A 15,515-nucleotide genomic window follows, 5' to 3' on the forward strand; every position below is an offset into this window, starting at 1 on the left:
TTTCGGAGGACAGACCTTTTACCTCTTTGGTTAACTTTATTCCCAGGTATGTTATAGTTTTTGGTGCAATTATAAATGGGATTGATTCCTTGACTTCTCTTTCTGCTGATTCATTACTGGAGTATAGAAACGCACCAGATTTCCATATGTTGATTTTGTATCCTGTGGCTTTATTGAATTCAGTTATCAGTTCTAACAATTTTTTTGGTGGAGCCCTTTGGGTTTTCTATATAGAGTAGCATGTTGTTCGCAAATAGTGAAAGCTTAACTTCTTCCTTGCCAATTTGGATGTCTTTTATTGCTTTTCGTTATCTGATTACTGCAGCTAGGACTTCCATACTCTGTGAAATAACTGGTGAGAGTGGACATCCCTCTCTTGACCTCAGAGGAAATGCTCTCAGTTTCTCCCCATTGAGGAAGATATTAGCTGTAGGTTTTTTGTACATGGCCTTCATGAGATTGAGGTATGTTCCCTCGTTCCCTACTTTGTTGAGGGTTTGTTATTATGAATGGGTATTGTACTTTGCCAAATGCTTTTTCTACATTTATTGAGAGGATCCTAAAGTCCTTATTCTTTCTTTTGTTGATGTGGTAGATCACGTTGTTTGATTTGTAAGCACTGAACCACCCTTGCAGCCCAGGAATAAATTCAACTTGATTTTGATGAAATAATTCTTTAAGTGTATACCTTTTGATTCAATTTGTTAGTAATTTGCTAGAATTTTTGCATTGTGTTCATTAGGGATAATAGCTTGTTAGTTCAGGTTTTTAGTGGTTTGGTTTTAGAATCAGGGTAATGCTGGACTCAGAAGGAATTTGGAAGTTTTCCTTCTGTTTCTATTTTCTGAAATAGTTTGAGAAGAATAGGTATTAACACTTCTTTAAATGTTTGGTACAATTCCCCTGTGATGCCATCTGGCCCTGGACTTTTGTTTGTCGAGAGGTTTTTGATTACAGATTCTATTTCTTTGCTGGTTATCAGTCTGTTTAAGTATTCTATTTTTCTTCCTGTTTCAGTTTTGGTAGTTTATATGTTTCTGGAAATTCATCCATTTCTTCCGGACTGTCCAATTTATTGGCATATAACTTTTCATAATCTTCTCTTACAGTTGTTTGTATTTCTGTAGTGTTAGTTTTTATTTGTCTTCTCATTTGTCATTTGATTTATTTGGGTCCTTTCTCTTTTCTTTTAGAGAAGTCTGACTAGTGGTTTATCAATTTTATTAATTTTTTCAAAGAGTAAGCTCCTGGTTTCATTGCTTTATTCTACTGTTTTCTGATACCATTTATTTGATATCATTTATTTCTGCTCTGATCTTCATTATTTCCTTTCTGATGGCTTTAGGCTTCATTTGTTCTTTTTTCTTGCTCCTTTAGGTGTAAGGTTAGGTTGTTTATTTGAAAATTTTCTTGCTTCTTGAGGTAGGACTATCTTGCTATACAGTTCCCTCTTAGGACTGCTTTTGCTGCAGCCCAAAGGTTTTGAACCACCACGTTTTCATTTGTTTCTATGTATTTTTAAAATTTCTTCTTTAATTTCCTGGTTGACTGATTTATTCTTTAGTAGCATGTTGTTCAACCCCCATGTATTTGTGATCTTTCCAAAGTTTTTCTTGTGGCTGACTTCAAATTTCATAGCATTGTGGTCAGAAAATATGCCTGGTACGTTTTCAATCCTTTTGTACCTGCTGAGGCCTGATCTACACTGGAGGATATCCCATGGACACTTGAAAAGAATGTATATTCTGCTGCTTTAGGATGAAATGTTCTGAAAATATCTGTTAAGCCCATCTCATCCAGTGTGTCATTCCAAGTCATTGCTTTCTTGTTTTTCTGATTAGATGATCTGTCCATTGATATAAGTGGGTTGTTAAAGTCTCCTACTATTATTGTATTATTATCGGTGAGTTCCTTCATGTTTGTTACTGTTTTATATATTTGGATGCTTCCAAGTTGGGGGCATAAATATTTGCAAGTGTTAGATCTTCTTGTTGGATAGTCCCTTTTATTGTGATATAGTGCCCTTCTTCACCTCTTGTTACAGTCTTTGGTTTAAATTCTGTTTGTCTGATAGAAGTATTGCTACTCTGGCTTTGACTCCTATTTGCATGATAAGTATATCCCCATCCCCTCACTTTCAACCTCCAAGTATCTTTAGGTGTAAAATGAATCTCTTGTAGGCAGCATATAGATGGGTTTTACTTTTTTATGCACGGTGACACTCTATGCCTTTGGATTGGCGCTTTAGTCCCTTTACAGTCAGCATAATTCTCAATAGATATGTATTCAGTGCTATTTTATTACCTGTTTTGTGGTTGTTTCTAAGATTTTTCTCTGGCCCTTTCTAGTCTTTGTCACTTCTGGTCTTTCTTTCCCACTAAGAGTTCCCTTTCATATTTTTTGCAGGGTTGGTTTAGTCACAAACCCCTTTAGTTTTTGTCTTGGAAACTCTCTGTCATTCTATTTTGAATGATAGTCTTGTTGGATTGAGATTCTTCCCAGTTAGCATGTTGACTATATCATGCCACTCTGTTCTCACTTGCAAAAGTATCTGTGGAGAGATCTGCTGCTAACCTTATGGGCCTTTCCTTGTCAGTAAGGGACTTCTTTTGTCTTGCTGCTTTTAGGATTTTTTTTCTTTATCACTATATTTTGCAAATTTAACTACAATACGTCTGGTGTCGGCCTGTTTTTATTGATTTTGATGGGAGTTCTCTATGCCTCCTGGATTTGGACATCTGTTTCCTTCTCCAGATTAAGTTTTCAGCTATGATTTCCTCAAATAAACATTCTGCACCCTTTTCTCTCTCTTCTTCTTCTTCAGGGACTCAGGGACTATGACATCAATGTTATTAGGTTAGATGGAATCGCTACTATGTTTCCCAGCCTACTCTTACGATCCATAATTTTTCTTTTGTTCAGCTTCATTATTTTCCGTAATTCTACCTTCTGTATCACTTAATTGTTCCTCTACTTAGAATTGCTATCCTTGTGGTCATGACATCCAGTTGGTTTAGAATCTCAGATACTGCATTTTTCATTTCTGTTTTTTAGCTCTTTTATCTCTGTGGTAAGGGTTTCCTTGAGGTCTTTTCTCAAGCCCAGAGAACATCTTTATGACTGTTGCTTTAAATTCTGCATATTACTTAAATCTGCTTTGATTAGATCTCTGGCCATGACATTTTCTTATTCTTTCTTTTGGGACGAATTCCTCCGTCCTGGCATTTTGTCTGGGTCTCTGTCTTCTTCTCTGTGTTAGAAAATCCTGTCATATTTCCCGCTCCTGAGAGTAATGGATTTATGAAGAAGAGGTCATGTAATGCCCAGGGCCTGGTGCTTCAGGAAGTGCCCCTGGTGTGTGCTGTATGCACTCGGCAGCTGTGTTTTGGCTGCTCCATCCCTCAGATCAGTCATTTACAGAGGCTCTTCCTTGTCTGCAATGGACAGTGTTCAGACCCTGGCCAGAGTGTGGTGAGTTTTAAGTAGGTGTACTTTGGTCTGCTTGTTAAATGAGACCAGATGCTACTTCCACTAGAAAAGAAGCCTTGCAGAACTCTATGGTTGATCGAAATGGTGTGTATGTGTGGGCGGGGAGGGTTGATGCTCTTCTGGTGAAGGAGCCACTGTGCTATCATTAGGCACACCTGGGAGAGAAAACCAGAACCAGCAGAGCACAGGGGGGCAGGGCTTGGTGTCTGCAGGTTAGCCAGCCAGTGTCTGCACTGTACTATTTACTGAGGCTGGTTTATGCAGAGGGGCAGGGGAGGGGAATGGCACCAGCCAGCTCCTTTGTCCTGGGAGAGTGGAGTCCGTGCTTGCTGCTCTCAGGGAAGCCCTCCCAGAAGAGCAATTAATTTTCCTTCATGCGTCCATGTGTTTTTCATATTGTTGTTTTCACACTGTCTCTGGGTTGCTTGTCTGCCTGGAGCAGTGCAGTGCACTTTGGGCGCTATCCCAGCCAAGCTGGCTAACTTTCAAAACTCCAAACTTTAGGGACCTGATGTGATGGGGACCCGCACTGGTCTTCTGGTAGAGGGTCTCACTGTGCTGGGATGATCCAAGTTTGACCCAGAAAGGGTGTCACGCCAGAGCACAGGGGCACGGGATCTGGAGCAAGGCAGGCTAAAGAGCCAGTGTCCACATTAGCCTCCTTTAGCAGGTGTCTCTGAGCTTATGCTGAGGGGCAGGGGATGGAAATGGCAACCACCAGCTCTTCTGTCCCCAGAGAGGCAATGCCACCTCTCACAGAGGTGCTGTAAGAAAGAGGAACAGTCTCTCCCTGTGTCTTAGTTCAGCCTCAGATTCTGCCATCTGCCTCAGGTTCCCTGTCTGCCTTCTCTCCAGGAGTAGGGCAGTGCCCTCAAGGCTCTATCCCAGCCATGCCAAGACCTCTAAAACTCCAGTCTTTGAGCCCCACTGGTTGCAAAAAATCATGAAAATCAGCCTCTCTCATTTTCCCAACCAATGGCTTTGGGGAAGTGTTCTCCTTGCACGATCCCACGCACTCTTCTCTCTCCCACCTTTCTTTGCGACCAGGGCTCCCTCCCTTCCGCAGGACCTGCAATCGGTTTCTCCTGCAAACCACATCTCTACACTCCCTGCCTTCCTTGGTATGGCCTCTTTTCTCCCTCTAGCTGTACAGTTTGTTCTGTCAGCAATCAGTTGATTTCTTGGGTATTCAGAATTATTTGATTGATAATTATTTAGCTGTGTTCGAGGGACGAGGCAAGCCTAGGGTCCTCCTCCTACGCCACCATCTTAGCTTGACCCCCTCCCCCCAATCTGTACTGTATTTGTTGGAAAAAACCTACATGTAACTGGACCTATGCCGTTCAAACAGCAGTTGTTCAAGGGTCAACTGTATGTACAAATATCAAATCGTTATGCTGTATACCTGAAACTAATATAATGTTATATGTCAATTACATCTCAAGGGGAAAAAAAAAAATAAAGACTATTGTTTCCCCTACTGAATTACCTTTTAATTGCCTTTGATTACCTAGTAATCTCTATAGTTATGCCTACCTTTCATTCATAAAACTGTTCCTTAGAAATGTATAACTTCCTTTAAAATTGGTGACATTACTGGATATAACACATTTCAGATAAAATACACTAAATGGACACCAAAAGGACATGAACACTTGCTGTTTTCTCAGCAGGGGGTTACAGGTTACAGTGGTGAGGGTGTCCACACCATGACAATGGATGGGTTTGTGAGACAGCCCTTCAACAGCTGGTGTGAGGTTACTGAAAAAAGTTGTTTCCTTAGTAGGGTAAACTCAAAACCTTGGTTTCACTGATCCTATGTTTTAGCTAACCACACTATTTAGTTTTTCTTAAGAAAAATAAAAACATTTCTTAGAGATAACACATTAGTACTGCAATAAAATTTAAAGGCTTTTTGTTTTGCAAAAGCAATGCTACTTATTTACATGGATTCTAACTCATTTACCTTGGTAGAGATTTGTACTAAAAAGAAAAACATCCTCCTAGCGGGTGGAAGGGGATGGCCAGTGAAAAGAAGCTTCCCCAAGACTCCACCAGTCATGCAGTCGGAGAAAATGATAAGAAAGGATGTCTCCATGAACTCACTGGGTTTACTAAATTAGGTCAGCATAGAGTGACAGGAATATACCATGAATGGAGAAACAAGAAGAAGGGAACTGATACCCAGTGCTGTGAAGAAAATAAGCAGGAAGCCACCCTCCTTCTGGCTGCCCACTGAGCACGGCGTCTGAGGTGGTTTAGCTGTGTCTGAGCACGAGCCTTGTCAGACCTCGGCCGGAGGCAGCTTTCATCACAACGGCCCATGCCTATGCGGGGCACAGCCATCCTTGGTGACTAATCCTACACAATAACGCATGCACTGTTCCAGACCTGCTGCTGAAATAAAGGACTCATAATCGTTTCCTGAAAAAGAAACCGTTAAGGCATCATTTAGCTTTGGCCAAGTGTTTGATTCCTTTGGGACAGTGCAAGTCACGCTGTGGAACACGGATCCCCTGTCACTTCCTCTAAAATGAATTATTTTCCTCTGAGCAGATTTCAAGGATCCTTTTCCTCCAAGCACAGAACTGTCCTTCCTTCCAGCAGGTGCCGTTTCAGGGGCACAGACAGCCACTGTTTCTTCAACCAGTGAGTCATCAGCCCCAGGGCGCAATGTTTCTTTACTCAGGTAAGTTCTGATGCCAACACAATTTAAAGCAACCAAACCTTCCCGGGAAAGAAGCGTTCACTGCTGACAACTGCTCAGTGGGTTTCGAGGTTTGCAGAATCAGGATTCCAAACAAGAAAAATTCTACAAAAATCCGGATCAGGTCACAGATGCAGCGGGTACTCTCTGGGCATGGCAGGGACAGGCATCTGCGAGAGTCCGGGCGCTTCCGGCTCCTCTACGGTCCGTTTAAGTTCATTCACCTCCAGCTCTGAATTCATCCTCCCTTTCTCATTTCTGAAACGCTTTTTTTGTGCCAGATTCTCAATGAAAAGAAAAGCTGAGGGATGTGGTGGTAGTGGAAACCACACAGCTGCTCTATGGGGATGACAGAAGGTCCCATCCTCCGAGAGGCTGCCACCAGGAGAAAACAGTGTGGCACCAGCAATGCTTGGCGGAGGGGCTGGACTCTCGACGGTAGTGAAGTCTGAGCTCTTTTGGATACTGTGAATACATGCATTTCTGCTAAAAGAGAAAAAAGCGTCTTGCCTGGGAGGAAGACAGTGTGACAGAGTGTTCTGGACTCAGACCTGGCCTCAGATTCTGCTTTACCACCCATGAAGTTCCCCGGGCAGCTTACTCAACCTCCCTGACCAGGGTTTGTTCCTTCCATTAACTGAAAATGGCATCTGCCCAGGAGGGGTCCTGTGGAGACCGAGAGACAACACGCGAAAACAACGAGCACTTAGTCGGAGTCTGTCCTAGCTCCTCTTTGTGGCCTTTCTCAGAGCAATGCGTTAGAGACCTTTAGCTGTCCAAAGTCTGAAGGCACATCAGACTCGACCACTGGACCTAAGGAAAAGAGTTCACGCTCTGGTGGATGGGGGGAATGAGAGTGTTTTAAAGACCCTTACACATGAACTCAGAGACATCTCCTCTTCACAGAAAGCCACAAAGTGCTGCGCCTCAAGGCCTGAAGAGAGTCTTGGTGATGACAGTATGACTACTATTTTTTTTCAAGATTTTATTTATTTATTTATCTATCTGAGAGAGAGTGCGCATGCACGTGCGAGTTGGGGGAGGAGCAGAGGGAGAGAATCTCAAGCAGACTCCCCATGAACACAGAGCCCAATGTGTGACCCCGCTTCCCGACCCCAAGATCATGACCTGAGCCAAAACCAAGAGTCAGAGGCTCAACCAACTGAGCCACCCAGGCGCCCCCGACATTTTGGCTGCTATTTAAGGGCAGGTACCTTCTGTGGTCAGGGTCGCAGTGCCTCCTAATACTATAGGCACTAGAGCAGTAAGCAGTGACAACTGTCATGTACAGTGTCCAAAGTACTTTCTACATTTCATCTTACTTAATCCTTCTAGCGATCCTCTGAGGCAGGTAGCATTAGAGTCCCTCTGCTACAGATGAGAAGACTGAGGCACCGAGAAGAAGTATCCCCTACTGAGAAATCATGGAGTGAGACTCTTGTCTTGCGGTCTGACTCCAGAGCCCACATCCTTGACCACAATGTCTACTGTCTGGGTGGCATGAACTTCTCATGGCCACAGAGATTTCCACATCTGTGGCTCTATTTCACGGTGGCTGGTTAGCAGTCACAGGGCAGGTTCTACGTCTTCCTTTTTTGACTCCATGGAGGTACACAGGAGACTGGTGCAGCCTTTTCAGAGTCAGTCAAAATGGTCACATTTACTCTACCAAATACATGAATTCACTCAAAAAAGAATGTTCTCTTTTACCTAAAGGTAGATTTGTCTTCCGTGATGACAACTTACATTGTTACAACATTAGCAACTGCTAATGGATCTTTGTTCCTTGCAATTTTGCGTCACTTCACTGGTCGTATCTTTAAACTTGGGGAGCTCGTAGCTTATTTAAGCAACAGATGGGAGAAAAGAGGGTGAGAATCCACTTCCTGAGAAATGTTAAGAAAGGCAGTCCTAGGGAAACCATCCCCGGATTGGGAGAACAATCTAAGACAGCCCTCATGGAGAAAGGTTCCATGAGGACTGGGTTCTGAAGCCAGAGTTCTGTCAAATCCCGGGGATGGGACCTGTGTCCCTAAGAACACAAGACAAGACACGGAGCTCCATACGGCCCATCCTCACAGGGGGAAGAGGGAAGAGCCAGATCTGTACCAGAAACCAGAAGAATCTCTGGAGCAGGTTTAAAAATAGCATCGCTCAGCAGGGAGTCCCTAGAGCGCCTGTTTTCCTCAGAGCAGAGACAAATTTGTATCAGAAAGGAAGAGCTGAGGGGTGACAACAGGTGGCCACACTAATTGAAACCTGACAGAAGAGAGTGTTAAAAACTCAGCTTGATGAGGAGGTTGTGAGAACAGCTCGTGTGGAGCTCCCTGCGAGAGAACTATGAAGATTACAACACAGGGAAAGTACCTTTCAAAGGGAGCAGGAAAGTGATATGCCATAAGCACTTCAGAGGATCCAAAATTAACATGTAATCACAACAATGAATGGTAAAAAATGATTTCACAGATTTAATTAAAGCTTAAAACTTGGAGAGTTCTCACAACAGCAGAATAGTTGAATAGAGAAGAATGATCGTTCTCTTTTTATCAAGTGATACACTCGAGAGGAATGAAAAACAGGATTCTACTATTAACTTTTATTTACTTCTACTCCACCTATTTCTGGAAGGAGCTCCCATTTGCCCTGGAATACGTGCTCTGAATTCTCTCTCCAGCAATGTCTCACTGGAAGAGACTCCTGCCCACTCACCTGAGCCCCTCGATCGTTGACCAATTCCACAGACCACCTCCCTTCATACTGAATCCACACAAATATCCCTCCATCTGCGTCACACGTGGCCAGCTTCTGGTATGGCTCATTCCATCTCACCAGCACAACCTAGAAAACAACCAAGAAGATATTTACCACAGGGAATGAAGCGGTGGGCCAGGAGCATGTATCTGAAGAGAGGAGACTTCAGAACTGAAGAGAAGGCATCATCAAAGGGAATGAATGGCTGAGGGCAGGTGTGGGGACCAGCAGGGGGACAGGGCACAACCACAGGTGGCAGAATCGCAGGAACTAGACGCCCATGACAAGGCTTCCTGACAAACGGCAGACACCTGGGCAAACAATAAGCTGTGGCACAAAAATGCCTACTGCCAAGAATCAGAGAGGAAGCCCTGCCTCTGACAAGTGCAAGAACAGTTCAGAATCGAAACAACTTAGAAAACAATACAGTTGGTATGTCTAAGTATTTCATACTTACCAGAGAGGAAATAGGAAGAAATTATAAGCTTCAAAATCTGTGAGTTATAACAACTTAATTTTTTAATTTGAAAAATTCTGATCCTGGACAAATCACTCTCATCTTTCTCAACTATCACTCCTTCATCCCAAAGGTGGCCTCTCTGGTGGGTGGTCTGTGCGATCAGGGAAATGCCCAAGGAGTCTGAGGGCAGGGCTCACAGAGCCCAGTAAGACCCGTCAGTACACATGGCTATGAGGTGGGCCCCGGAGCCCACGAACCACAAAACAATACCCTGCCTTCACTGTGGGAAACGTTTCCCGGGTGTCACCCAACTGGCCCATGCTGGTGATCGTGAGGAACCCATTCGTTCAGTCAGACGTCTGGTCTGCACTTACTAGGTTCACACTGTGTGACGCTACGTGACCAATGCCCCGACGGAGAGCACCCGGCCCCACACACGGAGGTAAAAGTCCACCTGAGAGTCAGGACATCCACGGATGCACAGACATACACGAATGTGTGTCAGTCACACGAGCACTGTCGTTTACCAGCCCGAGCACAGCCGCTGCTCATAAGAAAGATCTGAACCCCATCTCCCCCCAGGACCTCACTTCATGACCCTGACAACAGGCAGCACCAGTGTAAATGGTCTCCAATTGTAAAACAGCAAACAAGTAAAGCCAAGGACAGGCCGTCAAGGACCTCTGCAATGGCCTGACCCCCTCCTCAACACCCCATCCCCCACTGCGTCCAAACCAGACTCACACGGAAGTCCTGTTGCTTCTCAAACCTGTGCCAAGGGCACACCTGATTTTAGGTCTTTCAGTTGGTTTTCAGGGACCGGAGAGCTGTAGAGGCCCCAGCCTTGGTTTGCCACACTTGGTGGCATCAGCACTGGTTGCAAGATGCATAAAAAAATGCAAGAGGAAATTATTACCCCCTTAAAACGTAAGGACACTGCAGCTCTTTTTTAAAACTCTGCAAAAAAAATTAAAAACAGCTGTGAGACTGCAATCCTTTGAGACCTGGCAATCACAAGACAAATCTCACCTAGTTGATGGCTTCCCTGCCAAAGCCAGCTTGCACGGACGCGGACGCCAACCATGCCCTCGGCAGCCGCATCCCGCTCTCTCCCCACTGGACCCACCACCTCCCTCTGGCACAGCTCTGCAAGCGCGGCATGTCCACCATCCTCCCCGACCACTGGTTTACACGCTCGCCTCCCCGCTGAGCTGGGCGTCCGAGGAAAGGGACAGAGGCCGGCTCGTCCCTGAATGCTGACACACAGTAATTCTGAGTGTGCTGGGCCAAAGAGTAATACATAATTAGAAGTCATGATCCTTATTCAATTGTATCCTTGAACTGTAAAAGGTTATTGACAATGAGATCCAGAAGGTGATTTTCAACGCCCAAAGGCATTTTCATGACAGCCAACGGCACCTGCCTGCCTCCCTACGACGGTCTGTAGGTGCTGAGGGAAGAGATTAAGACACCTTTGCACTCGCGGAGTTCAGGTCACTCAACAGACCAACATAGTGCTCTAATACAGGCAGGGACCGAGTTGTGAACATACACGGGAGGAGGCCTCAACCCAGGTGGACTGCGCGAGGGGGAAACAAACCCAGATTCATTTTTTAAGTCCAGTTTTTTAAACTTTCTATTTAAAAAATAAACAAAAATAAAATTCTCTATATAAATTACTGATCTAGTAAAGAAAAATCAAGTAACATCATCATCGACAGAAGTCTTTAGAGGACAATGAATATGTCATGAAGTTTGGAATTTCCAATCAATCAAGGCCAGCTTCATAGACTTCTCTCAGCCCCACGACGACTTGGCCCGAGCACTGCAAACCACAGGAGCGCGTGTAGCTCCGATTTGGGCCTTTGAGACCCACAGGCACTGCTGAAGCCCACGGTCACGACTGTACTTCAGAATGGCCACCATAAGATGGAGTATGACAAGTAAGAGCATGATATTCAAAACTGATCAGTTTTTAAATTATTTCCCGAAGTTAACACAGAGCCCATTCGTTTGCCCTGCCCTTCCCTGTAGATAACATTTGATGACAAGGTGTCGTATTTTAGAAAAGAAAGGTTGGCCACATTTTCTCTACTTCTGCTTTTCTGCCTTGATCATCCATTGCCAGGTCCGGCTGAATGTTAGGTTAACATCCGTAACAAAAGCCTCTTCTTCATGAAAACCGCCACGGAGTCACAGCACGACACAGACACAAGAGAGCAAAGGCAAAAAATGTTTTGGTTATTTTTCATTTAAAGATTTCTTGGCCTTGTGACAACACAGTAGTAGTTGTTGAATAAACAAAGGGTTCACAAACTTAGTTTCATCTTTTTGTAAATTCTGGATCCACGCAGGAGCAACAGGGGACGGGAACGCAGACTCCGTCCACACACCTCTGCTGTGGGTTCTAACCAGGGTAGCTGGTTTTTCTAAATTAGAGAAAGAATCTTTCCACTCATTCTTGGTTTAAAAATGAAGTCAAACTGCTAGTGTTGCTTCCCTGGATTCGAATTCTCATTTCCTCTCTCGTCTACAATTCTTAGCCGCCCGCCTCATCTCCCAGTGGCTTATTTCCTGTCCAAATCCTTCCAGTCTAGTGGCACAGCCAGGACATACCAGAGCGCTGAGAAACTACCAGCCAGGGGTCTAGTCGCCCGCATTACGTGGCAGGATGCTCAGCCTCTGCCCAGGCATGGGAAGGCAGAGCTCCCCTTCTCTCGGTCAAGGAAAAGGGGCTCCAGCTTACTCTGGGCACTAAAGAACTTGGGTGTTGAGGGCACTAGCTGAAGGGTGTTCTACTAAAAAGCCAGAAGATAAGCTAAATACTGGTACAGGTCTTCAATTATTCAAAAAAAAGTGCCAACCCGTCGCGCTCTCCAATGTTAGACGAACATTCTATCATTTTATAGTTATTGTTATTAATAAATATTTATTGAGAACTATTAAAGGTATAGAAATCTACATTAAAAATATAGGGCAGGTCTGCCGAAAGTCTATTTGGGATATAAGGTAAGGCTCTCAGTAAGCCACCTCATTTCCTACACCCCATCTATTTTTAGGGAGAACAAACAAGTATCCGTTAACCCATCTCAAGGATGTTTATCTTTTCAGGCAGAAACTTTTTAAATGGTGTTGGGAGACACAAATATTATATTTTATAGAAATATATAGGAAACCATCTCAGTGAATGACCAGTATCACCAACGTTTGGAAGTACTTCCCTCAACCTAAAAAGAATATAACTTGAACAAGTACTAAACACAAACAGCTCGAGTAATAAATCCCTGTGATTATCACCATTCCGTTTTTCTTCTCCTGTGATTTTTGTTCAGTGAAACAGAAGTAAGTTCAATTGTGCCAGCTTAAGTTTAGATACACTTAGTGAAACAAATGAGTTTTAGAAATGATATGAATTTTAGATACATTTATCATTATAACAAAGAACCAAAAGCATCTTGAAATGGAAGCTGGAAAAAAGTGAACACGCACAGTGGTTTTCCAGACGGATGCCCACCAGCACACGGGCCTGAAATGCTCTAGGGGGCGCGCAGGCTCTGGACCTGGGTCTCGGCCTGGCCACTCACCGGAGCATCTCACTGACTGGCTTGGGGTTCTCTCCTGCCCATGGGGCAGCAGCACCACATCCTTCTGTTGTGTATGAGGAGTACGTTGAGAAAGAACTTAGTACAGTTCCAGGCACATAGCAAACAGCCCATCAGTGAGAGCTCCGTGTTTTTCAAGTGTGAGCTAAAACTTCCAGAATATAGAGACTTGCTAGCACAAGTTTCCTCTTCTCTGATAGAAGATAAACAGTTGGAAAGTCAGTCCCTCTTCCCAGGCCCACCTTCCAGGCCCACTCCCCACCCAATTCTGTACCTAAAAAAATCACCACATACTTCTTGGCACCTTTGGCCTAAAATACCCCTCTGCCCTTTGACACTGGTGGTAACGCCTTCCCTGACATTGCTATAGCTCCCTCTTGCCACTTCCACAGTACCTTCCACAGTGTTCATACCCTGCATTTGCTCCCTCAAACATCCCGGCTCCTCGTTGCCTGAGAACGTATTGCTTTTCTGGTCCTGGAGTCCAGCACTGTGCCAGGCACACAGTGGATATTCCACAAATCTTTCTAAACTGAACTACTCCTGAATGATGAGTAACCATATTTCTATAGAATTTTATAATATTCTCTCTCAACAATAAGATTAGTTAAGATTAGTTCAAATGAGGGGCACCTGGGTGCCTCAGTTGGTTAAGCATCTGTCTTCAGCTTAGGTCATGATCCCAGGGTCCAGAGGTGGAGCTCAGCATGGGGCTCCCTGCTTCTCCCTCTCCCCGCCCCACCCTGCTCCTGCTCTCTCTTGTTCTCTCTCTCAAATAAATACAATCTTTAAAAAACAAAACAAAACAAAACAAGAACAACAACAAAAAAACAAGATTAGTTCAATTAAGATTTTTTTGGGGGGGGGGGTACCAGCTTGTGACAAAACTCATATACCATCCAATGCACCCATTTAAAATGTACAATTTAATGGTTTTACTGTATCTACAGAGCTATGCAACCATCACAGTAAATTTTAGAACATTTTCATCAACCCCCCAATAATCTCCCCACGAGCCCCAGGCAAACACTAGTCTTCTTTCTGTCTGTACTCATTTGCCTATTCTGGACATTTCACACAAATGGAATCATACAACATGTGGCCTTCTGTGTCTGGCTTCTTTCACTCTGCATTATGTTCCCAAGGCTTATCCATGTTGTCAGCATGTAACAGGACTAACTTCCTTTCCATGGCCACATACTATCCCATTGTGTGGATACATCACACTGTGTCCATCCACTCAGCTGATAAACATCCGGGTTATTTCCATTGTTTGGCTATTATGAATAATATTCCTAGGAACATTTCTGTACAAGTCTTTGCATGGACACGTTTTTCTTGGGTATCTGCCTGGGAGCAGAGGTGCCGGGTCAAATGACAAGTCTGTGTTTACCTTCTGGAGGAACTGTTTTCAAAAGTGGACGCACCAACTCACATTCCCAGCGCCAGCACCACTGGGTGGTGAAGGTTCCAGTTTCTCCACTTTCTTTCCAACACTTGCTGTCATGTCTTTCTTGGCGCAGCCCCCCTAGTGGATGCCCAGCGGCTGCGATTTGCATTTCACCGACAGCTGGTGATGTTGAGCATCTTTTCAAGTGTTCACTGGGATTTATATATCTTGGCTGAGAAGTGTCTGTTCAGATCCCTGGCACCTTTTTTTTTTTTTTTTTTAAGGATTTTATTTACCTATTTCACAGACAGAGAAATAGCGAGAGAGGGAACACGAGCAGGGGGAGTGGGAGAGGGAGAAGCAGGCTTCCCACAGAGGGGGGAACCCAATGTGGGACATGATCCCAGGACCCTGGGATCATGACCTGAGCTGAAGGCAGAGGCTTAATGACTGAGCCACCCACCCTTGCACATTTTTAATTCAGTTATCTTTTTTCTTACTGATTGGGAGAAGTTCTTTTAAGCCCACTGAAACACTGACCATATCTGAAAAAAAACAAAACAAAACAAAACAAAACAAAAAAAACCCCTTCAGCTTTTATTCCCATATAGTCTTATTTCCCTCACTTAAATATCGATAAATCCATCCCTCATTCATGCATTCATCTATCTAGTTCGAGTTGTTGATGAAGAACTCCAAGAAGGCAATGACCAGAGACAATAAAGGAATTCACAGGTCGGTGGCCAGAGCCTAGAATCCAGGGACCACAGGGCCTCTGAATACTTCTGAATGGGAATGCGCTGGGGGATGCCCTTCTCAGACACAGCTTCTCTAGGACTCTTCACAGGAAACTCACAGCTACACATTTCTTCCTGCACTGACTGAGGTTTCAAAGCACCTTCCCATGAGGAACTTGCTAGATGTTTCCAGCATCATTTCCCACTTACTCTCACAAATCTGTACTGGATGTAGACAGTAGTATCGGCCTTGGCCAATTTAGAGCTCACATAGCCATTCAGCCAGGAGGAAAGGGAGGCTAATGGGGTGAAGAGGCCTGCCAGAGGCCACACAGCAGGTTCCAGGTGGGTCAGGGTCCGGGCCAGAGCCGCAGTCTCC

At 44.4% G+C, this 15,515-nt stretch overlaps 1 protein-coding gene across 1 annotated transcript in view; it reads right to left on the reverse strand.

Annotated features, from left to right (window-relative positions):
- The window catches only part of LOC111158694 (tubby like protein 4), a 228,917-nt gene that overhangs the window by 74,146 nt on the left and 139,256 nt on the right, over positions 1–15,515 (reverse strand). Inside the window, exon 3 of the mRNA XM_022520902.1 lies at positions 8,906–9,034. Coding sequence (XP_022376610.1) covers positions 8,906–9,034 — 129 coding nt within the window. The remainder of the gene's footprint in view (positions 1–8,905; positions 9,035–15,515) is intronic.

The sequence above is a fragment of the Enhydra lutris genome, unplaced genomic scaffold (assembly GCF_002288905.1).
Source record: "Enhydra lutris kenyoni isolate GAN:26980312 unplaced genomic scaffold, ASM228890v2 scaffoldscaffold62, whole genome shotgun sequence".
NCBI classification, from domain to species: Eukaryota; Metazoa; Chordata; class Mammalia; order Carnivora; family Mustelidae; genus Enhydra; species Enhydra lutris.